At 46.6% G+C, this 16072-nt stretch overlaps 2 protein-coding genes across 4 annotated transcripts; one reads left to right on the top strand and one right to left on the bottom strand.

The window, feature by feature from the left end:
- Positions 1 to 6212: 6212 nt before the first annotated feature.
- On the bottom strand, positions 6213 to 11251 carry IMP4 (IMP U3 small nucleolar ribonucleoprotein 4). The gene is made up of 10 exons (XM_043488341.1): positions 11124 to 11251; positions 10583 to 10674; positions 10329 to 10437; positions 8447 to 8530; positions 7637 to 7746; positions 7428 to 7560; positions 7188 to 7342; positions 7010 to 7104; positions 6817 to 6890; positions 6213 to 6735 (listed from the first exon to the last, which is right to left on the bottom strand). The coding sequence occupies exons 2-10, from the start codon at positions 10583 to 10585 to the stop codon at positions 6623 to 6625; spliced, it is 876 nt and encodes a 291-aa protein (XP_043344276.1). The 5' UTR covers positions 10586 to 10674; positions 11124 to 11251; the 3' UTR covers positions 6213 to 6622.
- Positions 11252 to 11347: 96 nt separating this feature from the next.
- Positions 11348 to 15778, top strand: CCDC115 (coiled-coil domain containing 115). Of its 3 annotated transcripts, none has more exons than XM_043488343.1 (5): positions 11348 to 11483; positions 11563 to 11666; positions 11754 to 11836; positions 12604 to 12750; positions 14417 to 15778. In XM_043488343.1, the coding sequence occupies exons 1-5, from the start codon at positions 11373 to 11375 to the stop codon at positions 14527 to 14529; spliced, it is 558 nt and encodes a 185-aa protein (XP_043344278.1). In that variant the 5' UTR covers positions 11348 to 11372; the 3' UTR covers positions 14530 to 15778. The 3 variants fall into 3 exon arrangements, with proteins under 3 accessions (XP_043344278.1, XP_043344279.1, XP_043344277.1); XM_043488344.1 differs by having other exon boundaries at positions 12619 to 12750; XM_043488342.1 differs by having other exon boundaries at positions 11563 to 11836.
- Positions 15779 to 16072: the final 294 nt, after the last annotated feature.

Consider the following 16072-nt stretch of genomic DNA (forward strand, 5'->3'; position numbering starts at 1 on the left):
CTCCAGAAAGAATGAAGAGATGGAGCCAAAGCAAAAACAACACCCAGTTGTGGATGTCACTGGTGATGGAAGCAAGGTCTGATATAAAGAACAATATTGCATAGGAACCTGGAATGTTAGGTCCATGAATCAAGGCAAATTGGAAGTGGTCAAACAGGAGATGGCAAGAGTGAATGTCTACATTTTAGGAATCAGCAAAATAAAATGTACTGGAATGGGTAAACTGAGCTCAGATGACCATTATATCTACTACTGTGGGCAAGAATCCCTTAGAAGAAATGGAATAGCCACCACAGTCAACAAGAGTCTAAAATGCAGTACTTGGATGCAATCTCAAAAAATGACAGAATGATCTCTGTTCATTTCCAAGGCAAACCATTCAATATCACAGTGATCCAAATCTATGCCCCAACCAGTAAGGCTGAAGAAGCTGAAGCTGAACAGTTCTATGGTTCTATGAAGACCTACAAGACCTTCTAGAACTAACACCCAAAAAAGATATCCTTTTCATTATAGGGGACTGGAATGCAAAAGTAGGAAGTTCAAGAGATACTCAGAATAACAGACAAGTTTGGCCTTGGAGGACAGAATGAAGCAGGGCAAAGGCTATAGAGTTTTGCCAACTGAACGCACTGGTCATAGCGAACACCGTCTTCCAACAACACAAGAGAAGACTCTACACATTGACATCACCAGATGGTCAACACCGAAATGAGATTGATTATATTCTTTGCAGCCAAAGATGGAGAAGCTCTATACAGTCAGCAAAAACAAGACTGGGAGCTGACTGTGGCTCAGATCATGAACTCCTTATTGCCAAATTCAGACTTAAATTGAAGAAAGTAGGGAAAACCACTAGACCATTCAAGTATGACTTAAATCAAATCCCTTACGATTATACAGTGGAAGTAACAAATAGATTCAAGGGATTAGATCTGATAGACAGAGTGCCTGAAGAACTATGGAGGTTTGGGACATCATACAGGAGGAAGGGATCAAGACCATCCCCAAGAAAATAAATGCAAAAAAGAAAAATGGCTGTCTGATGAGGCCTTACAAACGGCTATGAAAAGAAGCGAAAGGCAAAGGAGAAAAGGTGAGATACACCCATTTGAATGCAGAGTTTCAAAGAACAGCAAGGAGAGATAAAAAAGCCTTCCTCAGTGATCAGTGTCGGAGAAGGCAATGGCACCCCACTCCAATACTCTTGCCTGGAAAATCCCATGGACGGAGGAGCCTGGTAGGCTGCAGTCCATGGGGTCGCTAAGGGTCGGACATGACTGACTGACTTCACTTTCACTTTTCACTTTCATGCATTGGAGAAAGAAATGGCAACCCACTCGTGTTCCTGCCTGGAGAATCCCAGGGACGGGGGAGCCTGATGGGCTGCCATCTATGGGGTCGCACAGAGTCGGACACAAATGAAGCAACTTAGCAGCAGCAGCAGTGATCAGTGCAAAGAAACAGAGGAAAACAATAGAATTGGAAAGACTAGAGATCTCTTCAGGAAAATGAGAGATACCAAGGGAACATTTCATGCAAAGATGGGCTCAATAAAGGACAGAAATGGTACAGACCTAACAGAAGCAAAAGAGATTAAGAGGTGCCACAAATACACAGAAGTATACAAAAGAGATCATCACGACCCAGATTATCATGATGGTGTGATTATTCACCTAGAGCCAGACATCCAGGAATGCGAAGTTAAGTGGGCCTTTGGAAGCATCACTACAAACAAAGCTAGTGGAGGTGATGGAATTCCAGTTGAGCTATTTCAAATCTGAAAAGATGATGCTATGAAAGTGCTGTACTCAATATGCCCGCAAACTTGGAAAACTCAGCAGTGGCCACAGGACTGGAAAAGGTCAGTTTTCATTCCAATCCCAAAGAAAGGCAATCCCAAAGAATGCTCAAACTACCGCACGACTGCACGCATCTCACACGCTAGTAAAATAATGCTCAAAAGTCTCCAAGCCAGTATGTGAGCCATGAACTTCCAGATGTTCAAGCTGGTTTTAGAAAAGGAAGAGGAACCAGAGATCAAATTGCCAGCATCCACTGGATCATCGAAAGAGCAAGCAAGTTCCAGGAAAACATCTACTTCTGCTTTATTGACTATGCCAAGCCTTTGACTGTGTGGATCACAAGAAACTGGAAAATCCTTAAAGAGATGGAAATATCAGACCACCTGAACTGCCTCTTGAGAAATCTGTATGCAGGTCAGAAAGCAACAGTTAGAACTGGACATGGAACAACAGACTGGTTCCAAATCGGGAAAGGAGTACGTCAAGGCCGTATATTGTCACCCTGCTTATTTAACTTATATGCAGAGTACATCATGAGAAACGCTGGGCTGGAAGAAGCCCAAGCTGGAATCAAGATTGCAGGGAGAAATATCAATATCCTCAGATAGGCAGATGACACCATCCTTATGGCAGAAAGTGAAGAACTAAAGAGACTCTTGATGAAAGTGAAAGAGGAGAGTGAAACAGTTGGCTTTAAACTCAACATTCAGAAAACTAAGATCATGGCATCTAGTCCCATCACTTCATGTCAAATAGATGGGGAAATAGTGGAAACAGTGACAGACTTTATTTTGGGGGGCTCCAAAATCACTGCAGATGGTGACTGCAGCCATGAAATTAAAAGACGCTTGCTCCTTGGAAGGAAAGTTATGACCAAACTAGCCAGCATATTAAAAAGCAGAGACATTACTTTGCCAACAAAGGTCCATCTAGTCAAAGCTACAGTTTTTCCAGTAGTCAGGTATTGATGTGAGAATTGGACTATAAAGAAAGCTGAGCGCCAAAGAATTGATGCTTTTTAACTGTGGTGTCGGAGACGATTCTTGAGAGTCCTTGGACTGCAAGGAGATCCAGCCAGTCCATCCTAAAGGAAATCAACCCTGAATATTCATTGTAAGGACTGATGCTGAAGCTGAAACTCCAATACTTTGCCCACATGATGCAAACAAGTGACTCTTTGACAAGACCCTGATGGTTAGAAAGATTGAGGGCAGCAGAAGGAATGACAGAGGATGAGATGGTTGGATGGCATCATGAACTCAACGGACGTGAGTTTGAGTAAACTCCAGGAGTTGGTGATGGACAGGGAGGCCTGGCGTGCTGCAGTCCATGTGGTCGCAGAGTCGGACACGACTGAGCGACTGAACTGAAAACTGAGACATGACCACCCGACCATGAGACCCCTCTGAATACATGATCACAAGACCCCAGCTGTGAGCTGAACTAAGGACCCCATCCTTCAAGGCACAATTACCCACTGACAGGGTATGAAGGCTGGGCTGTAAAGGGAGAGCACAGGTGTCTAAGGTCACCCTCTCTCTTCCCAGAATGTATCTTTCTCTGCCTGATGCCACGGTCACCTTACACACATAGAATAGAGTACTATCTAGCAACAAAGAGGAATGAACTAGTGATACATACTACAACATAAAGTTTGAAAACAAGAGAAGTGTGAAATATTTCCTGCCGTATCAGTGGGCAAGAATATCACCGCCATCAGTGATTTCAGGCCTCTAAACGTGAATGAGCTCCCAAAAGGGAAAATAATGCCTGTGATCCACTAGATGCTGCTGCCCCGCCCCCCACAGTGATTGCTAAGGAGGTTAGAAGTGGCGGGGTGCTGGATGTGAGCAAAAGCAGCAGTCTTCTGCCACCCCTTTCGGTGAAAGAGGAATTAAAGATGTGAACACTCAAAAAGCAAGATTGCAAAAAAAAAAAAAAAAGCAAGATTGCGGGATTTAGTCCCAGATAGCAGAAGTGCATATGAAAGGAAAGAGTTCAGTTAGCCCAGAAATTTGCATCTTCCCATATACAGAAGAGCAATAAGTTCCTTGAGACATCTGGTTTTCCTTAATTAACAATAATCTTTGATGTTCGGTCTGCCTGCCCTCCTTGTTGCAAACTTCTATATACAGCCTGCCTCCCTCTCCAGCCTCTTCAGAGCAGCTCCTCGGGCCTGGCTGAGATGCTGTTTCCTGGGCTTGAAGTCCTAAACATTCCCACCAAATAAAATAACTTTTCGCTCTCAGGTTCTGACTATTCTAGTCGACAGAAGCCAGTCACAAGACACTACAAACCGTACAATTCCATCCCGTCACCGAGTGTAGCTCATACACACTAAGCTTGCTGCACAACAGGCGGGCTCGAGATAAGTCACTGAGACAAGGAACAGAGACTTCACTCAGAAAGCCAGCAAACCAAGATAATGGGCTTCAACCATCTTGTCTGAGTCTCAGTTCAGGCTCCTTTATACCAAAAGGGGAGGGAGAAAAGTCAAACACTTCCTGGTTCCCATTCCCCTCGAGGGGATGTGTTAATTTCCTCCTTCCTGCAGTCATTAACAGCTGGGCCTGGTCAAGATGTTTCCTGGAGCTAAACAAAGGTATTTTAGCCTAACACTCATTACCTGGAAGCAAAGTTCCCAGAGACTGGCCTTTTTGTATAATTTAAGCTTGGAGGCAACATCCCTTTAGTGAATAACTTGTAATGGAATACAAGGTTCTTCTCTATCACAGTTCTTATGGAATGTCCAGAGTAGGCAAATCTATAGAGACCAAAAGTAGATTAGTGGTTACAAGGTGCTGAGAGTTGGGAGAAGATTGGATAGGAATGAGAGGTGACAGCTAAAGGGTATGGAGTTTCTTTCAGAAGGGACAAAAATGGCCTAAAATTAGATTGTGGTGATGACTGTACAACCCTGTGAATATAATAAAAAAAAAAAAATTTAACTGTATACTTTAAACAAATGAATGGTGTTGACGTGCATTATATCTCAATAAAGCTGTTTTAAAAAGGACAAGAGAATTGTCAACTATTTGCAATGAAATGCACCTAAGTTGCATCCTGGTTCAAATGAACATACCATATCGGGGAAAACTGAACATTAACTGGATATGTAGAGTAGAATCTGGAATAACTGTTGATTTTTTTTTTTAAGTGTGACAGTGCTATATTATTTTTGTTGAGTCTTATTTTTTAGAGCTGTATGGAAATATTTTTGGATTAAATGATATGGTATCTGGGGTTTGCCTCAAAATAAACAGGTGGAGCAGGTATAGGGAGAGAGTGCAGCCACAAAGTGGGTTGTTGTTTAGCTGCTAAATCTTTCGCAACCACATGGACTGTAGCCGGCCAGGCTCCTCTGTCCAAGACATTTCCCAGGCAGGAATATTAGAGTGGGTTGCCATTTTCTTCTGTAAGGGATGTTCCTGGCTCAGGGATCAAACCCATGGCTCCTGTGTCTCCCGTCTCCTGCACTGGCAGGCGGATTCTTTACTGCTGAGCCACCAGGATACTGGTGGATGAGATGGGCTTCGTGGACTCACTGTACAGTCCTCTCTGCTCTTATTTTGGAATTCTCCACAATTAAAAGACTTAAAACAATCTATCAACATAGAGGTAAACAACTTTCTACAAAGAGCTAACAGGTCACAGAGAACACACATATAGTCAATGAATATTTGAAGATGTATGATATCTGTTACAAGCTTCCCTGGTGGATTAGATGGCAAAGAATCCGCCTGCAATGCAGCACACCCAGGTTCAATTCCTTGGCTCAGAAGATCCCCTGAAGGAGGGCATGACTATCCACTCCAGTATTCTTGCCTGGAGAATCCCATGGACAGAGGAGCCAGGTGGGGTACGGTCCATGGGGTTGCAGAGTCGGACACGACTGAGCAACTAACACTAAGATCTGTTATAATTTTAAAAATAAATTCAACTGAGGAACAATTTTGTGCCTAGAGCTTGGCCAAGTCTGACATTCCCCAGTGCTGACTAGGACACAGGAAACACTCAGATCTACTGACAGTGGCTGGAAGAGAGCCGCTTGGAGGACAATTCAGCAGCATCTATAATCATTTTCAAGACACAATTCCACTTGCAGCAGTTTACTCATCAGATATACTTAAATAAATATGCACAGACGTTATGTTCAGTGTTCCTGAGGCAATGTTTGATTGTAAAAACAAGAAACAAGTTGAGTCTGTGCCCAACAAAAACTGGTGAATTCACATACCAGACATCCTAGACAGCTTAAGAGATATCCTCGGTAATCTAGGGAGATCCTAAAGAGATCCTTACAGGGAAAGATGGCCATATGCTTCCCACTGCTGGTGAACCCAAGTGCACTGGGTTCTCTGAGGAACTTGAATTACACTCAAAAGAGACCACAATGAAATTAATAAATGGTTTGCATCTTGTTTATTTTCTGCCTGCCCTGGCTGAAAGCTGGTCCCCAGGGCCAATCTCCGCTGTGAGACTTTTGCACTCACATTTTTATTCCCATTCCCAGATGATGAATTTACAGGGTCACTAACAGCAGCACCAGATCTCCCAGGGTAGCACCAAACCCTCCCAACAGCCCAGGAGCTTGTCACCCCCATCAGGTCTGCCTTGTCCTACACACGTCACTACCGGGCCCGAGGACGTCCCGGAGCTGTGAGGTCCGCACCTGAGGAGACCCCACACCTTTCACACTCAACAGACAGACCTGCCCTGACCGCTTAGGAGGTAAACAGCGTGCTGTGGCAACCAGACTTCATCTGACCTCTCCCCACCTCCCGGGTGCAGGGCCACATCCTGACTGGTGCGTGGGCTCACGCAGCACTCAGGAAGACTCTCTTGTGTGCGGTGTTGGTGTAGGGGTGCCAGCGCCACTCTACGTCTGCAGTGGCCTCCTGTTCCAGCGTGCCCAGGCGGATCATGTACACTGGGGCAAGGGGATGAGATATGGTCACCTACATATCCAGCACTGCCCACCACCAGGTGTAGGAGAAAGCCCCAAACTCACACTTCAGCTCAAAGCGCGGCCCAACCTCAGTCAGCTCCACACTGCGGTGGTTGGTCTTCTTGTATACGTGGTGCCTGGAGCAGAGGGGACAGGGCAGGGTTGAGGGGAGGCAGGGAGCGGCTGCAGGATGAACAAGAAACAGTACAGCGACATAAAGCTCAGGACATCACTTGAGCCCGGTCAACACACTCACCGGAAGGAGATGTAGTCGTCCTGGTTGGCGAAGGTGATGACCCGGTGGCTGTCATCTTTGGGCACAGGGAACAGGTAGCGGAGTATGTCAGAGACCTAGGGCACCACGAAGTAAAGCCTCAAAGGCCTGGCCTGGAACCCCCCAGCCCCCAGCCCCCAGCCCATGGCCTCAGACTCACCCGCTTACCCAGGCGGGAGGAGAATCCATGCATGATGAGGTGAGGCTTGGCCTCTGATGCAGTGCCCAGGTCAGGGATGTCATGCCTCATGACTACGTTGCACAGTGTGAAGTACGCAGTTGGGCCAAAGGGCAGGTGGCTGACAATGAGCCCCACTGGCAGGGCCACGAAAGCCGTCAGAGACCCTCTGCTCCTAGCCAGCCACCCTTGCAGCACCGAGCTCCCTCCCACCAGCCTTACCGGGTGTGCCTCGATGCTCATGGACAACCAGCAGGTCAGTGACCCCATTGGCTTTGCAGGCTCGCACCAGAGCTCCTACCTCATGCCGGCCACGGTTCATGCGCTGGGCACCAGGGAACACCAACTTCAGCTCCTGCATGTGAACTCCCTCTGGTTAGGACTGGGGCTCCGAGTGTCTGAACACCTCCCACTCACGCCTGTCGTCATACCTTTGCAAACATCTTAAGGCGGGAACTGGGATCTCGGGAGGTAGTAATCATGATCTTGGGATCCTCAACCCCTGCCCATCGATATTCATCATCTACGTGGCTGGTCACACCTGTTAGGAGGATGAGGCACAAGAACATGATATTGCCGAGGAAAATGAAATGCTAACTTGCGGAGGTCAATCCACCTACAACAATACTGTCTGACAATACCTTCAAGGATGGAAATGCTCTGTACCTGCTCTGGGCAGCAGGGTGGCCCCTGGCCAAACTGGCTACAAGCACAAGTGTGATCAAGGAATTGAATCTTTCTATTTACTTTTAGTTCATTTAAGCTCTGGTAATCACATGGAACAAGCAGCTACCATGTTAGCACAAGTCCAGACTCTGTTAAGGCCAGGAGTAACAGACTCCTTTGCCTCACAGCAAATATTTATGCTGTGATTCCTTTCATGTTTGTTGAATGATGCAATGAATCACACATCTGGACACCAATGAAGTCCTGGCAGCTGAGGACACAGGAAGGAACAAAACGGACACTGTTGTGCCCCAGCAGAGCCTACGTTCCCAGTGAGAGGGCCAATCAACAGACCAAGTACAAACTGGGTAGTACTGTGTCATGTGAGCACAACGGGGAGTACTCGGTGAGAGGCCCCTGAGGCGTCATCTGTGCACGGCCACGAGCGTGCCTGGAGGACAGTCTCAGGATCAGGCGCTTCACAGCCTTTCTTCAAGGTGTCTCAGGAATGACATGGGAGTTAGTGGGCTCAAGTGCAGCAAGAGAAGCTGGCCCATAGAGTCAGGGAAGTTCACCTTCACCGCCGGCATCATCAAATTCCAGGGACCCCTGTAAGGCCAGAGCTTCCCTGCGTAACTCGGTGGGAATCAGGCGGTTCTCTGCAGAATGAAGACAGAGAGGTTGAGACAGACATGCACAGAACCTTCAGTTTTTACAACACTGTACAAACTTGATGGAAATACACCCCTTTGCTCTGCTCTGAGCAGAGAGCTGATATGTAATCAGAGATGAAGGTGGAAATGAAATGATTTATTTTTGGCTATATGCCACCTTGTTAAGAGTGTTTATAGGTGATTTCATTTACTATGGGTCCTGAGTGTCAAGACTTGAGAGGCTTCTAAAATATCTAACCACAAGTAAGCATTCCCTGTATAGTCAGAAAAAAATTAACAATGTTAAAAAAAAATAAATGGAAACTACTCATTCTATACGAAGGTGGATCAGAAACCCTCAAACCCTCTGACATTAAAATCATTAATCGTGATGCTCTGTCAGAGGTTCCCTCTGTGAACTAAACCTAGATTTGGCAGAAGAGCTGGGCTGTGTGGCCATGCCCACTTTGAAGTATGTCCTTGAACCCAGCCCTTCTCTCTAACATACCCTGGACAAACTCTTGCACACTGTAGACAGTGTTCACAGCAGCAGGGCTGACCCAAACTAAAGATAAGCTGTCCACTCCCCACAGTGAACTGGATGAAGACCCTGTGGAATATGCACCTGCAGGAGCCCCACCTACATTCAATGGATCTTAGAAACGATGCCAAAAAAAAAAAAAAGGTGGCAAAAGAATATACAAAACCTAATACTACCTAAAATCAACCAATATGATTTAATATTACAAACAAGCATGATACAGGCAAAAAAGAAGAGGAAGGAAATGGCTTATTTTTAATCAATATTCAATACTGTGGTTCTCTAAGTTGGGGGAAATATTTCTGAACTTCAATATATTTATCATTGTTCATTTCTTAAGGTGAGCAGACAGGTCATTACATCAGGAGCTCAGTCGCAACGGACTCTCTACAGGCTCCATGGGCTGTAGTCCGCCAGGTTCCTCTGTCCCTGGAATTTTCCAAGCAAGGATACTGGAGTGGGCTGCCATTTCCTACTCCGGGTTCGAACCCACACCTCTTCCATCAGCACGGTAGATTCTTTTACCACTAGCGCTGAGAAGCTGTTTTACATTATGCTTGACATAAACATACATACACATACTACAATACTTTACATGCCTAAAATCTAAGACAATCAAAGTGAATTTAAAACGGAGGTATTGAGTTGATGTACTATCAGGAAACAGAGCTCCACCAACACAGGAACCAACAAGATACATATAATTAAAGCATTTCCAATCAGGCATGTGTGACAGACTCTTAACAGTAGGACAAATGGAAAATGGGCAAAATATTGCAACTTACAACGCAAATAAAATTAAGTTCTACACAAATTAACAGTTTTCAAATACAAGGGACTTGTAACAGCAGTAAAAGACAATCAGATATTACCTTGTAGTGAAAATAGGGAGCAAGAACAGAAACGACGCAGGGGAAATATGTATAGGACCACGTGAAATGTTTAAATCTGGAAAGGCCTAGACACTGCAACTTAGCGACTAAACAACAACAAAGACACTGTAAATAAAATAAGCAAGCTGTAAAATCTGGATACTGTAACATAAATGACAAGCAATTCATACCATCTTGAAAGGAACATTTGCAAACCATGAGGAAGATCAAACAGTTAAGGGAAATGACCAGTAAATACGTGAAAAGCTACTCACCACACTAACACAAGTAAATGCTAATGAAACGCGTTTTACAGCATTGGGGCCTGTTTCCCGTTGGGTTTTAAAACTAAGGTCTCTAGAAAAGATCAGAGAGCGGGGGACACACGTACCCTCAAGCGCGCGCCGAACCTTGTCCTTCCTCTCCTGGGCCGTTCGCTCAGCCTCCTCTCGTGCCTTGCGGTACAGGTACTCGCGGCGAAGGCGGGCCTCGCGGCGCAGCTGGGAAACAGCGGGCCCATTCAGACACCGGTTTTCGCCAAGCAAAGCGGGCTCCAGAAACATACGCCCAGACCCCACCGGCCACAGCCCCAGCCTCCAACCAGTCCCCAACCTCCAAAACAGGAGTTTAAAACATCCCTCCTACCATCCTGAGCGCAACTTCCACGTGGGTCCAGGAGAATCTTTGGATACCGCTTGCGCAACGCAGTCCTCTCTTCCGCCGTCCTCGCTTCCGCCCTTAACCAAAAGTCGGTACAGACCTCACTGGATTCCGCTGATTCCGACAATGCCCGAAGTTAAAATGGCGAACAGAGGGTGGGAGTCGCAAAGCGATTGGCCAGACTGAAGCGCGTGCTCACTGAAGCAACCAATAGGCAGGATATAGGGTGGCAAGGTGCTGTCACGTGGCTTAGAACGGCAGTTAATAAAGGCGACAGCCTGCGGCTTCACTAGCTACCGCGAGGAGATGAATGTTCGGTTTGAAGGTGAGGAGCCCCTAAAATAACCATAACTGTAGGCTCCAGCAGCTGTAAAAGCTGTACAGCGATTGACCAGATGATCGCCTACCCGCCCATTCTGAAATCAAGGCCGCCCCTCCTTTAAAATGGACGCCTCGTTTCATCACCACTCCGACAACCCTGCATTTAAATCGCGGCCTCTTCCAGAAGTGATTCGGAGATACCCACAGCTCTTGCCGACTGTCCGGGTGGCTGGTCTCCTTCGGATGCTTGTCTGCCGAAGGTTATCACTTCCAGGGTCGCAGCTCTGAGGGCGCTGATCCTGAAAAGCGCAAAGCAGGCAGCCACAATCCACCCACGACTAGGAACGCCCCCGAGAGGGCGGGCCTCTCACGCCTGTTGGCTGTCCTGCTAGGACGGCGGACACTCACTGGGACACTCACCTGTCAGGAGCCGGCTCTCGACTCAGCCGAGCAGATGGCTTCTCGGGATCTGCGGGCCGAGCTGGACTTTCTTCTCCTGCAGCTCCTCGGAGACCTGGAGCAACTGGAGGCGAAGCGGCAGGCGCTAAACGCCCGGGTGGAGGAGGTGGGAGCTTAGGGCGGGAGGGCGGGCTGGCACCCGCACGGAAGTTACTTCGTTTCACCTCTCTCTTCTCTCTTCCCAGGGCTGGCTCTCGCTCTCCAAAGCGCGCTATGCCATGGGTGCCAAGTCAGTAGGGCCCCTGCAGTATGCCTCCCACATGGAGCCCCAGGTCCGCGTCTGCACCAGGTCAGGAGCCTTGCATGCTGCAGCGGGTGGGCGGGCAGAGGCCCGGCTAGGGCCGCCAAAGGTCCAATCTCTCTTCTCGTTCTGTAGCGAGGCTCAGGACGGACTCCAGAAGTTCTGGATGGTGAGAGCCGGGACCCAGACTCCAGAGGAGGTGGGGTCCCGCGAGGCAGGTGAGCTCCCCCTCTTCTTCCCATAGGGTCCCTTCCCATATAAAAGACAAAATGCATGGGACGTCTGAGGAGATGATTTTATTTCGGCTGTTGCGATAGAGCGCGCCCCAATTCTGAAGATCAGAATATCTCAGTAGAGCAGTTTTGTTGTTTTTTTTTTTCAATATTGCTTCCGCTTTATGTTTTGATTTTTCGGCTGCAAGGCATGTGGGATCTTGGCTCCCTAACCAGGGATTGAACCGGCACCCCCTGCATTGAAAGGCAAAGTCTTAACCACTGGATCGCCAGAGAAGTCCCCATGCAGAGCGGTTTTTTTTGCCTTAGATTTATAGGGGGAATAGAAAGTTATGGGTGAGGTCCTTTACCGTTAGAATTGTTTTGCAGGCAGAGGAAGTCTCAGCTGAACAGAAGGTGTTTATTTCTGTGTCTAGCTAGTTTCAGGGGGACAAATTTCGAATCCCAGTTAATCATTCATGAGACAATGGGGAGTTGAAGGGTGTGTCTGGCCTTTCAGCAGGTTCAGGCAAAATGGCAAAAGTCTGTGTGCCTTTTTCACAGGTAAACAAGGGGGGTCATTTGCTGGTTTTATGGCAGTCAGTAAAAAGGAGTGGACAGACACAAGGGGGAGGGTGGTTCTTTGTAATAAGGTATTTTCCGAAACATAAAACGGATTTTCCAACAGTTGGTATTTTCTGGGATCTTGAGCTTAGACCGAGTTTAACATTGTCGCCAAGAAGACGGCCAGGTATTAATAACGAGACCCTCAGCCTTTCTTTCTTCAGCTCTGCGCAGGCGCAAGGGCCTCCCAAGGACCCCAGAGCCAGACTCCTCCCCAGCTCCCCAGAACCCTTTGAAATGGTTTGGAATCCTGGTTCCTCACAGTCTTCGACAAGCTCAAGCCAGCTTCCGGGAGGGTGAGTGACCCTGAAAGGGACCTTCTATTTACCGGGAGTGCTAATGCCAGGCTTGGGATTAGTCTGCAAAAGGCTTTGCAGGTTTTCTCCATTTCAGACTTGTTGCACACCTACAGTTTTTTAAAAAAGCATTTATTGGCTGTTGGCAGAGTTCAGGTTCATAGGAGGTGCTGGGGATACAGCAGGAAACAAAAGGTATAACACCCTCATGGGATCTTTATTGAGTGCAGAAACATGCATGCAAACAAATAAGTAGGCCCTAAATAAAATACCAGGCAATGAAAGTTGCTGTGAAAAAATAAGGTAGAGAGAGTGCAATGGATGGCATAGCCTAGGGGAGCTGTTGAATATTTGGAAAGGCCTGGAATATTTGGAATAGCCTGGAAAGGCCTCTGAAGAGATGAAGGAAAGACCTTTGTTGGTGATCTGGGGGAACAGTGTTCTAGGTGCCAGGGACCAGCCAGGGCAGATCTCTGAAGTGATGGTGCGTCTGGTATGGCAGAGAGGAGGCCAGTGGGCAAGAGTGGAGGTGGTGTGGACAGTGGCAGATAGGATAAATGGGGGGAAACTGCATGTTTTTTCCAGTAGAAAACCACAGGACTTGCTGATAGATCAATTCAGGAGTAAGGGAGGGAGAGCAGTGAAGGATGCGCCCAATCTGTAGTCAGAATGCCTGAAAAAGTGAGGTGGGAGGGCCACAGAGCAGCAGCTGAGGTAAAGTCAGAAGTGGTGTTGGGCTATGTTCCTGGTGTGGTAGAGATTTTGAGTGGATGGTTGGGTACATGGATCTGGAGTTTGGAAGAGGCCTGGACTGGAGAGAGAGGTTTGAGAGCTCACTGCATAACACTGGTTTTAAATTCCCAAGTTGCTGACACAGCCACAGCATTAAAGTTGAAATGGGATGAGGTCAGCAGAGGTCCCAGGAATGTGAACAGGAAGTAAGGGGAAAAAGAAGGAAAGAGGCCAGTCAAGAAGACTAAGCAGTGGGGCAGAAGCAACATCAGGAGGGTAAAGTGTGATCTGGAGGGAGTGATCAGTGGGACCAGGCAGTATGGCAGAGGACAGGACTGGCCAGTGGACTGGGTGGTGTGGAGGGCCCAGAGGACTTCACAGCAGCTATTCAGGAGAGGTATCAAGTGGAAGCAACATAGGTGTGGATCCAGAGTGCGGGCCACTCTTGAGGGCAGAGAAAACAAGTAGAAGGAGAGAGGGCAAGAGTAGTGAGAGCCTGTGATAATGGAGAAAAGAAGGAATGATATAAGGACACGAGACTATGTTATGATCTGTGAATTTTTAGTTCCTGGTGGGTGCTATAAGAGGGTCAAGGAAGGGAGGGGGGATCGGGATGGGGAATACATGTAACTCCATGGCTGATTCATGTCAATGTATGACAAAACCCACTACAATATTGTAAAGTAATTAGCCTCCAACTAATAAAAATAAATGAAAAAAAAAAGAGGGTCAAGGAAATCTGAGGAGGAGGTGACATTTTAGCAATGACCTGAAGCACCTGAGAGTATGATGAGTCCAGTGAGGTTCTCAAGGAGTCAATGCCAGCTGTACCTGGAATGTTTTAGGAGTAGTTTGAAGGCCAGAGGGTGTCCAGAGCCCCTTGAGTCATGTGGCACCATAGATACCATGGTGACAATCTCTTCTCCTCCTCTAGGTCTGCAGCTGGCTGCAGACATGGCCAGTCTTCAGAGCCGCATCAACTGGGGTCGAAGCCAGCTCAAGGAACTCCAGGAGAAACTCAAGCAGCTAGAACCCAGGGCTCCCTGACCTGTCCCCACAGAAGCAAAGCAGTGGGAACAGCTGTTCTTCGATGTGGCTCCCTTATCAGGCCTTCCTCCTTCACGGATTGCCCACCACCCCAACTAACTCCTGCTCCTTAATACTCTTCTGGTCTGCATGTTTCCAGCTTTGTTAGGTGGGGAAGTCTGAAGAGGCAAACTGCATAATGTTCAGAGTTACTACTGTGAAACCACTTGTAAACTTACATTGTTCCAGGACACATCCATGTGGAGCAGTCACAAAGTTGTTAGGTTAGTTCACATCATTGAACAATAACAACCTCACACATCAATTAGCTGTGGTTTTTCATTACTGGATGAAATACTACACAGCAAGTGGCAGGGAAGGACAAGAAGTAGGTGCTTCAGTTTCTCTAGATCCTTAAAACTGATTTTAATGGAGTGGAAAAAACATACATAGCTACACAGATCAGGACAGAATGATTCTGCACTGATAGAAAAACACACATACCTGAGTAGATGCAGAATGCTTAGCAGGTTTTAAGCCAGAAAGTAAAAAAGGATCTGACCTAGATTTTCAAGGGAACTCTTTCAAGAGATCTTTCAGGTTTTTAAAAAACTGTTTTTGCCTTTCAAGTGTGAATCTTTTAATTTGTTGAGGGGCCAGAAACTGTGTCCGGGCTTCATTTTTCTATGGGCTTGTTGATATTTTTAGCAGTTTCTAGGTGCTTATGGGGGATGTTAGTTTTTTGTTCATAATATGAGGTGTATTTTTCCCAGTTTTTGTGTTTTAACGTTATTTACTGTGGTGTTTTTTTAAGCTTTTTATTGTAAAACACGTTACATTAAACTGCACAGAACAGTTGAATAGCTTAATGAGTAAAGTGAAACCTCTCTCAGCTCTTGTGTGTTTAAATCAAGTTTCTTAGAACAGTTGAAATTATCAGGTAGCTATTTTATGATTTCTGGCTTTGAGATTGCAGTTGACGGGATAATAAGGGAATTCTCCAGTGTTTTCCTCAAGAACTTTTGTATTCAAGTGAAGTATGGGGTAAGGCCTGCACTCAGCTTCCTCTTTTCTACCATAGTTCACATACAGTGGACCATCCTTAGCACTGATTTGAAATGCCCCTCTTTTCTTTCAATTAATCCCAGTGTTGTATACCCCTACCATATTTTGGCATTTCCATTTTTTTCATTGATCTTAATGTAAGTTAAGACACAAGTACCACAGTGTTTTAATTCTTGAGCCTTTAATAAATATATACTTTAATCGCAGTAGGGCAAATTTTCTGGTTGGATTGGGGAATTTTGGAGAGGGGGCACCCTACCTTTGTGAAAAGCTTAACTGAAGCACTCGAAACAATGTGACTGGAGGAAAAAAGGGCATCCCTCCGCCAACACAAAGGCTGCATTTCAGAGCTTCTCAAGCCAAAATAAGTGAAGGGGAACACGCTGTTTTTGCTTTTCTAAGAAAAGATTCTGGGAACCTGGTCCTGAGGCGGGTGTGCAGGGAGGCGGGTGGCCACGGGGAGAGAAGTCTTTTGTTTTAGACGTCAGTTGACATCGAA

The sequence above is a fragment of the Cervus canadensis genome, chromosome 15, assembly GCF_019320065.1.
Source record: "Cervus canadensis isolate Bull #8, Minnesota chromosome 15, ASM1932006v1, whole genome shotgun sequence".
Classification (NCBI taxonomy): domain Eukaryota; kingdom Metazoa; phylum Chordata; class Mammalia; order Artiodactyla; family Cervidae; genus Cervus; species Cervus canadensis.